Below are 15,772 nucleotides of genomic sequence, written 5' to 3' on the forward strand. Positions count from 1 at the left end.
TTAGATCCCTAGATATTACTAATACACTAGTCCATACATAATGATACAATATTTGGCCTAATAAATGATGTCTAGAATAGTAGTGTTAACATAGTCATATATATTTGCCCTATGGAAAAGTCTAGGGGCCAGCAACTTTTTTTAATTCTGGCTAGCATGTAACCAGCAAAGAAAGGTGAGTCATTAGATGAAATCTCACACCAATCTCACATCATTAAAATCATCATTGATGACTATTTGATGGCTATAAATCATAAAAATTGCTGATCCCGTAGCACTCCTCTTGGCCTAATATTAATACACTAGATCAAAGTTTTCAAATTTATTTTGTCAGCTAGCTTATACCCGTTAGTCCATTACACTTAAACAGTTAAACTACATGATATATTATAGTTTATCACTTGAATTTAGAGCATAGTAGTACATATTAGATAGGGAATCATCACTTGAAAATATACTTGACAATGCCTGGGAGATGACTGTTCATAGCGTAATCATCCCAATCAATCACTTTAGGATCAAAGTAAAACAAATCTGTCTCTGTCCCTCCTTGTCTTGCTGCCAATCGCAATTTCTCAGTGTTCATATCATCAAATCTGTGTGCCATAACATTATTTATTCTTTGTCCAGCTTAAACTTCTTAACTAAGCAATACAACTTTAATAATAAACTTTACTACTCATATATATGGGTGAAAATTGATAAACAATTAGATAATCTCAAAAATTGTTTAGTTATTAATAATGATGCTTTCATGAGCAACGTTCTAATAAATTTCTAACTACTAATCAGCTGAAGAGGGAAAAGTATATGAACCAACTTCAAATCAACAAAAAATGGAACAACTTAATTAATTATAAATATAGTAATTAGTTTTATTTATTTATGATTTAAAATATTAGTTATTAAATATTTCACCACGTAAATCATGGAAACTGATTCAATTAGTTTCCATCTCTTCACCCTTCTTCTTTCTCCAAATGCCTAAAATATGATAAATCAGAAAATAGATTCAAAACCATCTAATTTACAAAGAAAAGAAACATCCTAATGCTTAGCATAAGCACCATCCACGTAAAGATTTTGGATTCATTCAAATGCATTTGGTTGGTTTTTGGCTGATTTTTTACTGGTACCCTCTTGGTTCCTAGCATTGTTGGCTAAAGAGTAAAATGAAATGTGCATGCATTGAACTAAGTAGCATGAAGCAATAAAACACACTAATAACTTACATGCCATTGAAGAACAAGTATGGCCTATAAAGCTCCACCAACCGCATCACAGTTTGGATCTTCTTATTCATCTCTTGATACGTTGTCTCAAAATACTTGCAAAATGCTAAATTGGCTAGTTCAAGCCCCTATTACAGTTAAGTTTGAAATAAGTTTTTGCCCATATTTTATGTTTAGCTTATCACATAAGTATTTAATAGAATAAAGTAGAGAGTGATGTGAGGATGACCTTCAACCAAATGAGGTAGTGAATGAAGAGATATCTCCGGAAGCTTTCCATGTTGGTAAAGACGGTAACTTTGGCAACCTTGATAGGTTTTCCATCTTTGTTTATCCAAGGTTTTGATGTAAAGTACCTGATTGCATAGTCTTGGAGATTGATATATCTAATGGGATTTCCAAGTGAGGAACACAAATGATATATGGCATTCTCACTTGGATGATCTGCATGAGCCACCATTGCTACTAATATTGCATTCACCACAATGTCTCCTGGAATCTGCTTGCAGGACAGCTCATCAATTTCGAATAAATAAATAAATAAATAAAATTAACAACTTTCATCCTAATAACTGACCACATCTACAACTCCATTGATATTTCCAAGAAAGCATGTTAAGTTTCCCTTTCCATAAGCAACAGCTAAACTATCAATGGTTCTGCAACAAGAAGCATAATTATTTGAGGTAATTGCTTATACTCATCCTTATTTATACAAATTGAAATATAAAATACACATTAAAAATAAGTTAAATTATACATATATTAATATATAAATATATAATACGATTAATTTTAGTATGCAGATAACATTTTTAGTATTATATGTGGCTGTATGCAAAATGAATGAGTTACCTTACACCTTCAACCCATCCCGGAAAAGGTTCTTTGATTGTACTTGTAACGATGGCAGGACGCATAATGACAACGGATAAATTTCCTTTCATTTGTTCTACAAGCATCTCTCCTATTGCCTTTGTAAATACATATGGATTCGGCCACCCATACACCTTTGCCCTAATCATCAATCATCAATTATTATTATTACAAATTCTAGTAAAATTTAAAAAAAAAATTATATAAATAGAAAAAATGCAAAGAACTTTTTTCTTTATTTTATTTTAGATCTTAAGCTTTTAATATATACACTTTCACATTTAAAATTGTCAAATGAAGTTTAAAACAGGATTTTTTTTTTGTAATTTTTCTTTCAAAATTACCCTTATGTTAAAAGATTATTTGTAAATAAAATGTGGGTCTAGACAATGGGAACTGAAGATTAAAGTGAAAGTGATCGAAGAAAAAGAATTTCGGTATGTTATTGCCTACATATTTGTTGGAAAAACAGAGAAAAAGGACAAACAAGCAAACAAATAAATGCACAATAAATTATTAATTATATGATGTTGTTATTTTTCTTTATGATGATTTAGTTTGATATAAATATTATATAATATTTTAATTACTATATTATATGTAATTTTCAAGACATTAATTATATGTCAGGTCAATTTGAATTACTCAATTTTTAGGATATAAGTATTAAAAATAGACTTAATAAAATATTAAAATTAAATTTAAATATATTTAATAAGTCTAACTTTGTCAGACCTATGTACATACCTAGAGCAAATAATTTAGAAATATGTGTAGCAAAAAGCCAAAAACTCGCTCCATCCGTTGCATTTTCATTCCTACTTTAAACTAAAGTTAAAAAAAGGAAACAAAGTACCAAACTAAAATTTGAAATGGAAGGAATACCACGTAATTAATGCTATGCATAGCGACGGGGAGATTTTGATGAGTTTTGACCGAAAAATTCTTAAGTGCGATGGGGAGTAAATTTTTATAGTAGTTAAAATTCATGTGAATATTCAACGTAGTTCTTAAGATTCTGATTTTTTTATTGTAGTCAGATAGAATTTTGAGTATTTATAGTGTTCTTTGGGTATATTTTTAGTAATGAATCATTACCGGAGTACTTACGTGGTGACGTTTTGTCACGCTGGAGGGCTCCAAAACGTTGTTTTAGTTTAGCGCCCTTAAGTGTAAATAACGACGCCATTTAGATGTTATTTAGCATGAGAAACAGTTTTGTCTCCAATACAAACACTTCACTCGTCTCTTCTTCTTCTACCTTCTCACTTTATCTTCGTCTCTTCATTAATGGCGTTATCGTAGAGTTCTATTTGCTGTGTTGAAAAAGTTGACAGAAGAAGTAATCCGACTGAAGACTCTTTTTGTTGTTCACCTCCTCTACTAGAAGCACGAGATTCCGGCATTGTGATCAGACTCAAGGTAACCTTTTTTTTTACCTTGTATTTTTAATACAGTGTTGGTTCTTCATGATATGCAAGTTGTAAATGTGGTTGAGGTTTACTCGTTTTGTCAGGATGGGAGATGTTTCCCTGAATGCCCTCAACAACCTCAAATCTCTCATGGATCAAGGTCTCACCTTTTTCATCTCTCTTAATTCTTGTTTTTTTTTATCATGTGGATTTCTCACTTCCCCTTTCCCTTTTTTTATGCTCATGTTAAAAAAATGTTTCTTTTCTCTTTTGTAATTATGCTTAGTTGAAGAGACATGGAAGAGAACCTTTCAGGTAACCCATTTTTTATCTTTCTTTATCTATTGTTTCTAGATATTCATTCTGCTCTGATTTCAAAATTTTGAATTATTTATTTTAAATTGCCCCTTTTTATTATCTGGTATAGTTTTTACTTGTTTTTAACATGTGCTGATTTTGATCTCTCTGTAGTGTGGATGTGTAAATTATTCTCTATTAGTTCTTTTTCGGTGGATTGTGTCTAGTGTGGTCATTTGGAGTCATAATGGTTAAAGTAATTTTGAATGTTTCATTCATGTTGTTAACTAATTAGTGCAGCTATTTTCTTGCATGCTTTTTGGTGGGATTTATAATTTGTATTGATTTAGTAGGAAAGGGATAAATTGAGATATGATTTTCAAGTTTTGAAGTTTCAATCAATGTAGCACTATATATCTTTAACACTATTTATTAATTTGCTTGAAGGATTTATTTATTCATAGTTATATTAATAGTTTCTTCTTTTCTTGGATGGATGCAAATTTCATAAAGTGCACCTAAATGTTTCCCTTTTGGAATTTAATCCTGGGTGATATGCAGAATGTTCATTAAGGATATATGACCGAAACCTTAGTACGATTTTTGAAAGCAAGATAGTGGAATGCTTCCAAGGCTCATAAAATGGTAAGACATACTTAAGCCAATTGTTATGTTGTTTAGAAATCTCCTTTATTTACTTAGCAAGACCTTGTTGACAAATGGCTGAGTTTTTACTTGGTTATTCTCGATGATGTTTCATTTTCAGAAACCAATAGTCCCGCCTGATTTATACAAATCAATTCGCGATTCACAACTAATAGGATTGTCAGGTTACTCAAGAGAGGTGCTCATTCTTAAACATAATCTTTTTTTTTGTTGGTATCCCATGTCATCTTGGTCACTTCTGATGTATTCTTTTGTCAACATGTGCAAGTTATGCTATATATGTAGTTCAGCACACATTGTATTGTCTTAAATCAAATTTATATAATTGCCTTATCTCTTCTATTTCTTTTTTCCCTTCTCTCTTTCTCTGTGATCAATTCCAGGGTCTTCCTGTCTTTGTAATTGGTGTTGGAATTAGCACATTTGACAAAGCATCTGTAAGTTCAATTTATTAGAGAAAAGAAGAGAAACATTGATTTGTTGGGGGTACTATTTGACTTCTAACTGTATATCCTAATCTTGTATGATCCGCAGGTTCATTATTATGTTCAGTCTCACATTCAGATCAATGAATATTGAGTATTATTCTTTGGATTCTTCTAAGATTAATTTGGTAGTTTAGCTTCTGCTATTTCATTCTGAGTTTTTACCCATATTTGTCTGTAGCCTTATTTATCAAAGAAACATGGGCAACCTATTACCACATGTGTAAAGGTTTTGGATATGGCTGATCTGAAGTTCTCGGCCTTGAACCAAATTAAGGTTAGTTCATGTAGTTACTTGGTCCGGCACAGTTTCTCTACTTGGTCTGAAGTTCTCGGCCTTGCAACTTGGTTACTTTATTCTGCTCTTGCTTGGCGTTCTCGTCTGGTTCCAGCTAGATGGAGAACGAATAGAGCTTCCACCTGCAGTGCTACCACCACCCATCATCGACATGAGCAAGAGCCCCCGACAGAAGAATGAGAAGAGAGAGATGAACAAGAAGAAGAGATAAACTTTATGAAAATTTGGGGATTTAGGGTTAAATATTATGGGAGAGACCAACGTGGGTATAAATTTGGAGATAATCTATAGTACTTGCTTTTGTATATCTTGTTCACTAGAAAATTAAGATAATTTGTTAATAATTTTCAACCTTGCTTAGCTAGCATAGCTAGGTTGAAGGTCTTTAAATCTTTAAGGTTTATTCCTCCTATCTTCTTGTTTCTGCAAACTATGTCCTATCTTATCCACCTTTGCTTTCTTTCCTCGCCTCGCTGTCCCCATCAAATTCCATGATTTTCCTTTACAGCTCTTCAATCATTGTGTCGGAAAATCTAAAACAGTTCAACGTGTAGATTGAGATAGTTATCGCAACTATCTTTATTAACCCCTCCCTTATGATCATTAATAGTAAAGATCTTTTTCAAGATTGCAATCAACCTCTTTTCCACCTTATCCTTAATGTATGAAAACGTACATTTGTTGGATCTGTGTACCACGACTAACAGGCCTACATACTTGTTTTGATTACACGTATGAAGAATTTATAGAGTATGCATGTGCTAGTGAATCTCAGGTCTAAGTTGGAATGTTTAAACTAAAGAAAGTGAAGGATTTGTTTAAATTCACTAGTTGTCCACTAATATCACCATAGACTTCCAGCACCTTAAGTAATCTCTGACATTCCTGCTATATTGCCTTACAAAAAAATATCGAATCATCTGCAAAGAATAGGTGGTTGATTTTAGGATATTTAGAATTAAGTCTTACACTAGATATCTTTTGTCTTTGCTCTCCTCTATGGAGCAGAAGAGATAACCTTTTTGCACAAATTAGGAAAAGATAGAGGGAGAGAGAGTCGTCTTGATGCAAACCCCCGAATAGTTTAAATAAACCATAGGATTGACCTTCCACAATAATAGAGTAGGATACCATAGTAACACATTCCTTCATCCAACCAATCTATTTATCGCAAAACCCAAGTCTTTTCATAAGGTCCCAGACAAAGTACCATTCCACTTTATCATATGACTTGCTTATATCTAGCTTAACCGCAATTTCATATTCACCATGGCACTTGTTCTTTAAACAGTGCATAAACTTATGAGCTATGAGAACATTGTCGCTGAAATGTACTCTGATTGTCACTAATGATTCTAGAGGACCCCTTGCATCTGGTGAATTAAAATTTTGGAGATGATTTTGTAGAACACACAGCTCAGGCTAATCAGCCATATTTGTGTCGTGTTTTCTGCATTTTGTGTCTTAGGAATTAGACATATTTAGGTGTGGTTTGTGGCTGTCAACATTTTTTTTCCTGCGAAAAAACTTGTGATTACATCAATCACATCTTTTTTTATGATCTCCCAAAAGTGCTGGAAGAATTTGGTTGTGAAACCGTCTTCACCTTATGCAGAGAAGAGAATGTTTGAAAAAGTGGTTGTCTTGATCTCTTTATCCGATACTCTCCTTGTTAGTTTTCTATTGGTGTCCTCTTCTGCCTTTTTTCTCATAGATTGAAGTTTGATATTAGCATCTCTCAGGTTTGAGGCTGTGAAGAGATTCTCAAGATACTCCTAGGCTATCTAAGCTATTTTCTCCAGCTATGATTCGTAATGTCCTTGGTTGTCTTGTAATTTGTCGATTCGGTTGTTCCTTCTTCTATTAGAATTTTGTATGGAAGAAATTCGTATTTTTGTCACCCCATCTTAGCCATTAGACTCTAATTGATTTCTCCCTCCAGTACATTTCTTCCATCACGTAGGTCTTAGTCAATTCTCCTTCTAGCTCCAAATATCTCTGTCTATCTGCCCTTACTCCTTCTCCTTTTGTTATCTCAAAATTTTTCTTTAACTCTATTATGAGTTTTTGGGAATTATTTAGGCTGAATTTTTGCTAATCCACCAACATATGTCTATATCTTTTTAGTTTGTAATGCAGTTTAAACATTGGAGACCCTTCTATTATAGTTAACCATGCTTCTTTTACAATATTTGCCACTTTTTTGCTTTCACACCATCGTTCTTGGAACAGAAATTTTCTTTTTGCTCTTCTCACCTCACTATCAGAGACTAGCATCAGTGGGATGTGATCTAAGCCTATATTTTTCAAGTGAAGAATGGAAGCTCTTAAGTAGCTGATTCATAGAAAAAGTGATCCCAAACCTCTATCCAATCTTTCATAAATAAGATGATCCCCAAATTTCTTATTGTTACACTTGAATTTCCTCTCTGCATATCCCAAGTCAATCATTTCTCATTCATTAATGAAGCTATTGAAAGAGTCAATGGAAAAAGTCGATTTCATTCTCCCTCCCTCTTTCGCATGAAAATCTGAGATTGCATTAAAATAACCAATTGCTAAAAAAAGGTCATCTGTATCTCCCTTTAATTCTAATATTTTTTTGAATTGTTCAACTCTTGTATTTTTCTTGGAGTGCAAATGTACTGTTACAACTTTTCAATTTTTTTGTAAAATTTGATCAGCCCAAATAAAAAAATTAAGTAGTCTTTTAAAAGCAAAATAGTTACTTCCACATTGTCTTTCCAAGCAAGAACGAGACCTTATGTTGTGCCCCACGGCTCCACACAATAACTTTGCCTAAAATCAGCCTTACCACAATGCTTTTTAACTATCAAAAAAATATTTTTTTGTTTCACATAAAAACATTATGTCAGGAGAATGGAATTTACAAATCCTTTTCATGATGTACATGTGAACTATTAGAAGATTCTCCAAACTTCGACAGTTCCACATCATCATCTTTATGGACACTTAGGTGTTATTTGTGAGGTGGCATCCTCTCCCTCTATTAGATTCTCCTCTTTGTCTGAGCATTGTTTCTTATGATTGCTTGGATTCTGGGTTTTTGTGATCTTTTAGCACTTGTCACCTTAATAAAGCTTCTTCTAGCCAATTATTTTATAGCAGATTTCTTATTCAACTGTTGTTCTGTTTGTTGATTTATTGCACCAAAAACAAAATCTGTTGGTAGGTCTTCTATGCTTCCTCTTTCTCCCTGTATTTTATCATTGGATATCCAAAATTTCGGTTGTAACATGTAGATTCTTTAACAAGAACAAGTGATTGTGAATTAGTGATGCTCTCTATCTTCTTATCCCCACCTCCATAGGTTCTTCTTCGTTTAGACTTCATTAAAAGATTAGATTGTTAATGAGTTTTACTAGAATCGGTTGATGTGGCCTAGAATGTCTACTTTATTCTCTCGTACCTCTATTTTGGTTCCTGTTATCTTTCATTGCTGTTTCTCTTTTTCATCTTTGGTCAAATTTTAGCCAATCAACTCATTTTTCTTCTTTAACTTCTCCTCGAATTGAATCTTCAATCTGAATGGTGCACCCTCATGTTTCATAGTCTATGTATCCACAATAGTTACAAAAGTTACCAATTCTTTTGTATTTAAGTGAGACGACTTCCAGCACCTTTTTGTTGGGATAAGCAATCTTAAGCGTTCTCTTAAATGGTTTAGTAATGTTGAGATTAATTTGGACTCTACCTTTCATATGAAAGAGATCAACATCCAAGACATCCTCAAAGCTCTGTTTGTTTATAGGAACGGAACATTGAGACATGGACACAGAGACACAAAATCATATTTAATAGATGAGACATGACCAGAGACATTGTGTTCAGAAACATTAAATTAAGATATTTTTGTGTCTATTTTGACAGAAAGAACACAGAAACACTAATAAAAGATACAACTTATTTATTATTTTTTAATTATTTTTGTTAATTTTTTATAATTATATATTTTATTATTATATTTTTTCTCAAATTTTTTGAATAAAAAAAAGACAATAAATTAAATTTTCATAATTTATTCTACTTTATCACCAAACAGAATACAAGAACACTAAATTCTGTATCTCTTTCCGTTATATCTTATCCTCAATATCTTATTTTATCATCTTCTCAAAAACAAAAATAGCCCAAAAGAATTCCCTAATTTTCATCTGTTTATTTTGTTTTATACGGCTTTAGTAATTCCTATATTTGGATCCAAATGGAGACTTTTAAAAATTGTGCATCTTCTGCCGCTTCATCCTCCTTTCACAGTTTCAAATTTAATATGTAATTTTTAAATATTTTTTATTTATCTTAAAGATTTAATTAATATATATTTAAAAAAATAAAATTATTAATTAAAAATTTTTATAAAAAAATATATAATTAAAATTTTAATATTTTTTTATGTATTTATTAATACAAATTTTAAAAATTCTATTAGTAACAATCTTAATTCTTAACGTATAAATTTTTTATTCTGTAAAACTACAAAAAGACAAGTGTAAAATGTGATGTTGATTTTAGAGACTTTTTGCAAAGCATCTGGGATGAAGATTAATGTGGAGAAGTCTAAAGCGCTTTGCTCCAAGAATGTCTCTGCAACAAGGAAAGAGGTTTTCACTGGGGTATCCTCTATCAGATTTGTCCAGGACTTGGGCAAGTATCTTGGAGTTATCCTTAGCCATTCTAGGGTGACTCGTTCAGCTTTCAATGGTGTCCTGGATAAGATTCGGAGTAGGCTAACAAGCTGGAAAGGAAGTTTACTCAATCGGGCTGGTAGACTTTGCTTGGTTAATTCTGTTGTCGCTGCTATTCCCATGTACTAGATGCAAGTCTCTATTTTTCCCAAAGGAATCATTAGTAAATTGGAGTCTATGATGAAGAATTTTCTTTGGAAAGGACAAGTTGATGGAAGAGGATTGAATCTTGTTAGTTGGAAGGTACTGGTTACTCCAAAAAAATATGGAGGTTTAGGGATTAGAGATCCTTATTGTGTAAATATTGCTCTTCTTGGGAAGCTAGTTTGGACTTTCTTCCAGCAGCCAAACAAGCTATGGGTCCAATTGTTGGATGCCAAATACCGATCATCTCTATATGACTATTTTAGTTATCCTAAGAACAAGGAATCTCCCATTTGGAGGTGTCTTTGCAAGGCTTGGGAAGTGTTAAAGGATGGGTTTGCTTAGTGTATTGGAGATTTGAACCAGAATTTTTGGTTTTCTAGCTGGAGGAAAGAAGGACGGTTATCTAATGAGATCGATTATGTTCACATTTCTGATTCGAATCTCTGGATACAGGATATTTGGTCGGTTGGTAGGTGGCATTTGGATACTCTTTATTCTCCTTTATCTCAAAATCTGAAAGATAATATTCTTTCTTACAATCCAGATGAACAAGCAGGTCCGGAAGTGGGTTGGTATTGGAGTGGGTCTGCTGCCAAAGTCTATAACTCTCGCAATGGTTACTTGTGGTTGTGTAAGCAGCTGTTTGGTTGGGAGGAGCGGGAGAATTGGATTTGGCTTTGGCGCCAGCTTGTTCCGGAAAAGCATAAATTTTTGGCTTGGTTGTGTCTTAAGGAGGCTTTTCCTACTGCAAGTTTTCGCTTTAGAAGAGGGATGTCGTCGTCGGATAAGTGTCCAAGATGTCTTTCTAGCCAGGAATCGGTTTTACATTGTATTCGGGATTGTCCCAAAGCTCAGCTTGTCTGGCATAGGTTGGATATTTCTTGTCATCCTTTGGATTTGAAGAACTGGTTCTTGTATCATAGCAGAGAGTATCCGTTCAAGTTCTTTTCGAGACTTTGGTGGATATGGCGAGTAAGGAATAATGACATCTTTAATCCCGATGAAACTTGGCCTCCGGAAAAAGTGATTTGTCTGGCATTAACTTCAGAAAAGGAGCTTAGGAATATCTTTGAATTACAACGTATGTCCCTTCCCTCTACTCTAAATGGTTTTTGGAATCCCCCATCCATTGGTACTTTTAAGATTAATTGTGATGCTAGTTATTTTGGTTCGGGTGATAGTGTTGGTTTTGCTTGTGTTATTAGAGATTGTAATGGGAGCTGGCAAAGGGGGTGTTTGGGAATGATTGAGAGTAATAGTATTCTTCAAGGAGAATTGTTTGCTATTTGGAGAGGATATCTCTTAGCTTGGGATGTGGGTCAACGAGATGTTATTTGTGAGACGGATTGTGTGGAAGCATTTAATCTTGTTACTCAAGATGGTTTTGAGTTTATTGATCCACTGGTGCTCAAAATAAGAGATATCATGCATTGGAATTGGCGGGTTGACTTTCGTTTGATTATGAGAGATGCAAACACGGTGGCAGATACTATGGCAAAGATGGCGATGAAGTTACAACTTTCGCATGTGGAGCTTCTTTTACCTTGGGAGGAATTTAAGAGTAGTCTTAAACGGGACTGTCTCTCTATTTAGACAGTTCCTTATTTTGTTTGGTTTGTTTTTCTTTGTTTAATTTATTTCATTCACCAAAAAAAAATTAACTAGCTAAACCCTTACTTTAAAAGCACTTAAGAATGAGTCGATTTGACTAACCTGCTAATACCAAGGTCCTTCATAGCTACTGTGATTTGTTTCTGTGTGGCCCCTTGCTTCTGTAGCTCATCTAATTTGTCACACACCAATCTCTTTTCAGCATCAATGTCTAATCCAGGCACATCTTTGAAGTTATATGGGCTCTCTAATATGAGTCCACCTTTCTCACCGCATACATAAGCTGAGATTAAGGAGCCACAATCGTTATGTAAGGCACGTATCAAGAAAATAATAAAAGAAAAAAATATTAAAATTAAAAAAATTGTTGTAACTTTTATTAATTATACAAATTATAGTTTTTTGTTTATTATATTTTATTGTCAATGGTTCAAATTTTAAAAAATAACTTACTAATTATATTAACTTTTTTTTGAAGATTATAAAAATTAAAATCCCAAAACCTATTGATTTATTTTTTACCTATAATAGCATGTCAGTTTTTAAAGTGTTGAATTCTTTTTTTTTTTAATGCATATAACATGTCATTTTCTGTTTTAATTTAAATTCTGAAAATGATATTTTCACAAACTTTTTAAGTTAAAAGTCTTTAAAGTTTATAAAAATTGATTAAAAATCAATTACTATTGTCAAACCGTAATGTATAACATAACATGTGGTATATAAGTTTAAAGGTAAATTGCATAACTAAATAAAGGAAGATTTAAGATTACAAATGCAATAATTGAAGATTGATTATATTTTAGGTTCTGTAAGTATTTTATATAAATCGTTACATTAGGATTGGCAATATATACCTATTTGCAGGTATTCAATTTGGACCAACTTATTCAGATAGGGTTGTCTATTCGATTCGCTGCAGATATGATAGAGTGCGGTGCAAGTTTACTCGTGGGTAGGATAGGATACGGGTTCAGAGTATATCCTACCCTACCTTACCCACATCTCTAATATATTATATAATATATATGTAAAAGTTATGTATGTAGTGAAGAAAATGAGTGTTGAACTCACAATTTTTCTCTTATAAAAACTTGAAATAACTATTAAGCTAGTTGATGATTATATTATTTGTAATTTTATGTTAAATTTTTTTAAGATTTTATTGTTTTTAATTTTAATTTGAATTTAATTTTTTATTTTCTATTTTATTAATATGTATAAAATTTGGAATGGTTAAATTTTATATTTGCTTGAAATTTTTTATTTTTTTGCGAGTCTGATCGGATATGATAGGATTTAGAACTTTAGAGTGCGGGTAGAATTAGGGTTGAGAGATTTTTAACCCGCAGGTAGAATATGGTAGAATTTTAAAAAAATTTTCAACCCATAAATAAAGTTAAAGTAAATTCCAAATCCTACCCTATTCTACTCTACCTATTATCAGCTCTATAATATTTAGATATAAACCGCCATAGGCCATCCCGATTTAGGTGAATTCGACTATGAGCGAAAAAAAAGTATACATTAACCTGTTGACAGGTGGACCAGCACTTTCAGTTTGCTACATTGTTTGGCAAAGTTTATGATCTGCTTGACTCCGAAGACATTTTGGTCTAACGCGATGTCATATCTGCATTTTTAAGGAAGCGAGCAAATCATGAAAAATAATAGAAAGTGACTAAATGAACGTATTCCAAAAGAATGGAGAAAACCAAACCAGTGATTAAAGTATAAGATCCGTGCCTGAGGCAGTGTACTAGTCGCAAACTTGTTTGCCTCATAAATAGTCCTACCAAGATTTAATTTCTAGTAATAACTGGATTGTAGACTTATAGCAGTAAAGAATTTTTAATGTGTGTGATACGAGTGTGTATGATAAAAAAAAATTATAAAATCCGATCTTTTAGCATGATTTTTTTAATTAAAATAAAAACTTTTATTTTTTAAAAGAAAAGAAAATGATATTATTTACTAGGATATAATTTTTGTAGTTTTGAATGAGAGAATTACCCCAATTCATTAAAAGATTAGACAATCTGATTGGATGATAATAATGCATATTCATCTATAATCTAATAAAATGATTGGATAAATTAATTTTGATCAAAAACTAAAATATAATAAAATAAGACATTTGAGACAAAAATACAATATTTTAAATATTAAAAAAATAAAATAAAATTTAGTCCAAATATTAAAAACTAAATCGTAATTTATCCATAATCTTATCTCGTGTAAATATACCTTTCGTCAAACCTAGTGGTTGCAGCTGCATTAACAATAACATCTACTTGATTGCAAATCTCTTCCTTTAGGATCAAATCATTCTTCAAACCCAAGTCCTCACGAGAAATGTCCCCAGGAACCGGTCTCAATTTTTCTGATATAAAGGGCTCAAAATTTGTACCCATATTTTCTTTTAGCAAATTAAACAAGTCCTTTCCTAAGATCTGCAAGCAAAAAGTAAACAAATATTTAGCATGTATATAATAAGATTAGTTTCTCTCTCTCTCTCTCTCTCTCTCTCTCTCTCTCTCTCTCTCTCTCTCTCTCTCTCTCTCTCTCTCTCTCTCTCTATATATATATATATATATATATATATATATATATATATATATATATATATAATGGTAAATAATTGTTCATATATTCATCGAAATATAAATTCAATATTTACTTCGTAGTTAATTTTTAATTTATTCAAATGAATCATCATATCTAAATTAATTAGATTTTTGGATTATATTCTACTTTATTTAAAATTAATTAAAATAAATATATTAATAAATAAAAATGTTAAATAATTAATTTTTTCAAACAACACCAAACAATTTTTTTTAAAATTATATTATTTATCTTTAACTTTAGATCCTAAATTATAAAGTTTTTACCTTTAATTCTAAATTATAAATCTAAACACTAAAGTTAGTTAGTTAATTAATATTGACTAACTAAAAATTAATTTTCTATAATTTTTTAAATGAATACAAGTTTAAAATAAATATAGAACTAATATTTAAATAAAGACATTTTAATAATATAGCATTAAAAAAAATTATGAGAAGTACATGATGTCCCCTGTCCCAACTAAAAAAGAAAAAGCAGAAATTAAACCGACATTAACTTGCACATATAATAAAGCGAAAGTTATATAATGCATTTTAGTATGTCTATCTTATAATGACTGTGGTAACTATAGTATTTAAAACAATATTTGAATAATCACTATAATTATTACAAATAAATTCATATTAGAATTCACAAAGTCACCTATGTTCAATTGTTCATTTACCTCATTATGCAAGCGAAGAGCAGCAGATTCGGCGTCTCCGGCTCTTAAGAGAAGAAAAACCTTCTTAATATTTGGTTGAACCCTTAATATCTTCTCGAGAAAAACTGAAACCATAAACCAATTCAACATATGTTCAGTATACAAGAAAAAAATCATTTATTTATGAATTGAGAGAAAGAGAGTGAGAGGAAGCACACTTTTGGCTAGAAAGCCTGTGGCTCCAATCACTAAAATGGTCTTGTCCTCAAGAAACTGGAGCACACTTCCAACCTCCATTTTGGATTAAAAATATATGAAAAGTGCAGAGAAATTAACCAATGCAATGTGGAAGCAATAATGTGCGGGTGGTGAATTGGAATAATAATTCACGTACGGACTCTAAGCCATTTATAAATGCGGAGAAACAATTATAGTGAAGAAATTAACTACCTAGTAACAAGTGGTGGAAACTCAGGTACAGTCGATTTCACGTGAAGTTGATACCTGAGAGTCGTTAGATAATTTGACTGATTTGACTAAATTTTTATCTAACAGCTCTTAGATATCAACTTCACGTGAAGTCGACTTCACCTGAATTTTCACCGTAACAAGTGCATCTTCAATCAATAAACTGACTTTTATTATTTCTAAGAAATCTTATTAAATATGTAATTTTTTTCCAACCATACTACCTATATGCAAAAAATAAATTAAATAATATATATTTATATATAAATATAAAATAACTAATTTAATAATTAATTTTTT

The 15,772-nt window shown here is 31.7% G+C and overlaps 1 protein-coding gene across 1 annotated transcript; it reads right to left on the reverse strand.

Moving 5' to 3' along the window:
• On the reverse strand, positions 1 to 15,403 carry LOC112755468 (fatty acyl-CoA reductase 3). The gene is made up of 10 exons (XM_025803575.2): positions 15,223 to 15,403; positions 15,026 to 15,129; positions 13,978 to 14,183; positions 13,263 to 13,363; positions 11,833 to 12,013; positions 2,088 to 2,249; positions 1,810 to 1,891; positions 1,462 to 1,731; positions 1,233 to 1,360; positions 1 to 596 (listed from the first exon to the last, which is right to left on the reverse strand). Exons 1-10 carry the CDS (start codon positions 15,299 to 15,301, stop codon positions 443 to 445), a joined length of 1,467 nt encoding a protein of 488 aa, XP_025659360.1. The 5' UTR covers positions 15,302 to 15,403; the 3' UTR covers positions 1 to 442.
• Between the last annotated feature and the right edge of the window lie 369 nt (positions 15,404 to 15,772).

The sequence above is a fragment of the Arachis hypogaea genome, chromosome 16 (assembly GCF_003086295.3).
Source record: "Arachis hypogaea cultivar Tifrunner chromosome 16, arahy.Tifrunner.gnm2.J5K5, whole genome shotgun sequence".
In the NCBI taxonomy this organism is placed as follows: domain Eukaryota; kingdom Viridiplantae; phylum Streptophyta; class Magnoliopsida; order Fabales; family Fabaceae; genus Arachis; species Arachis hypogaea.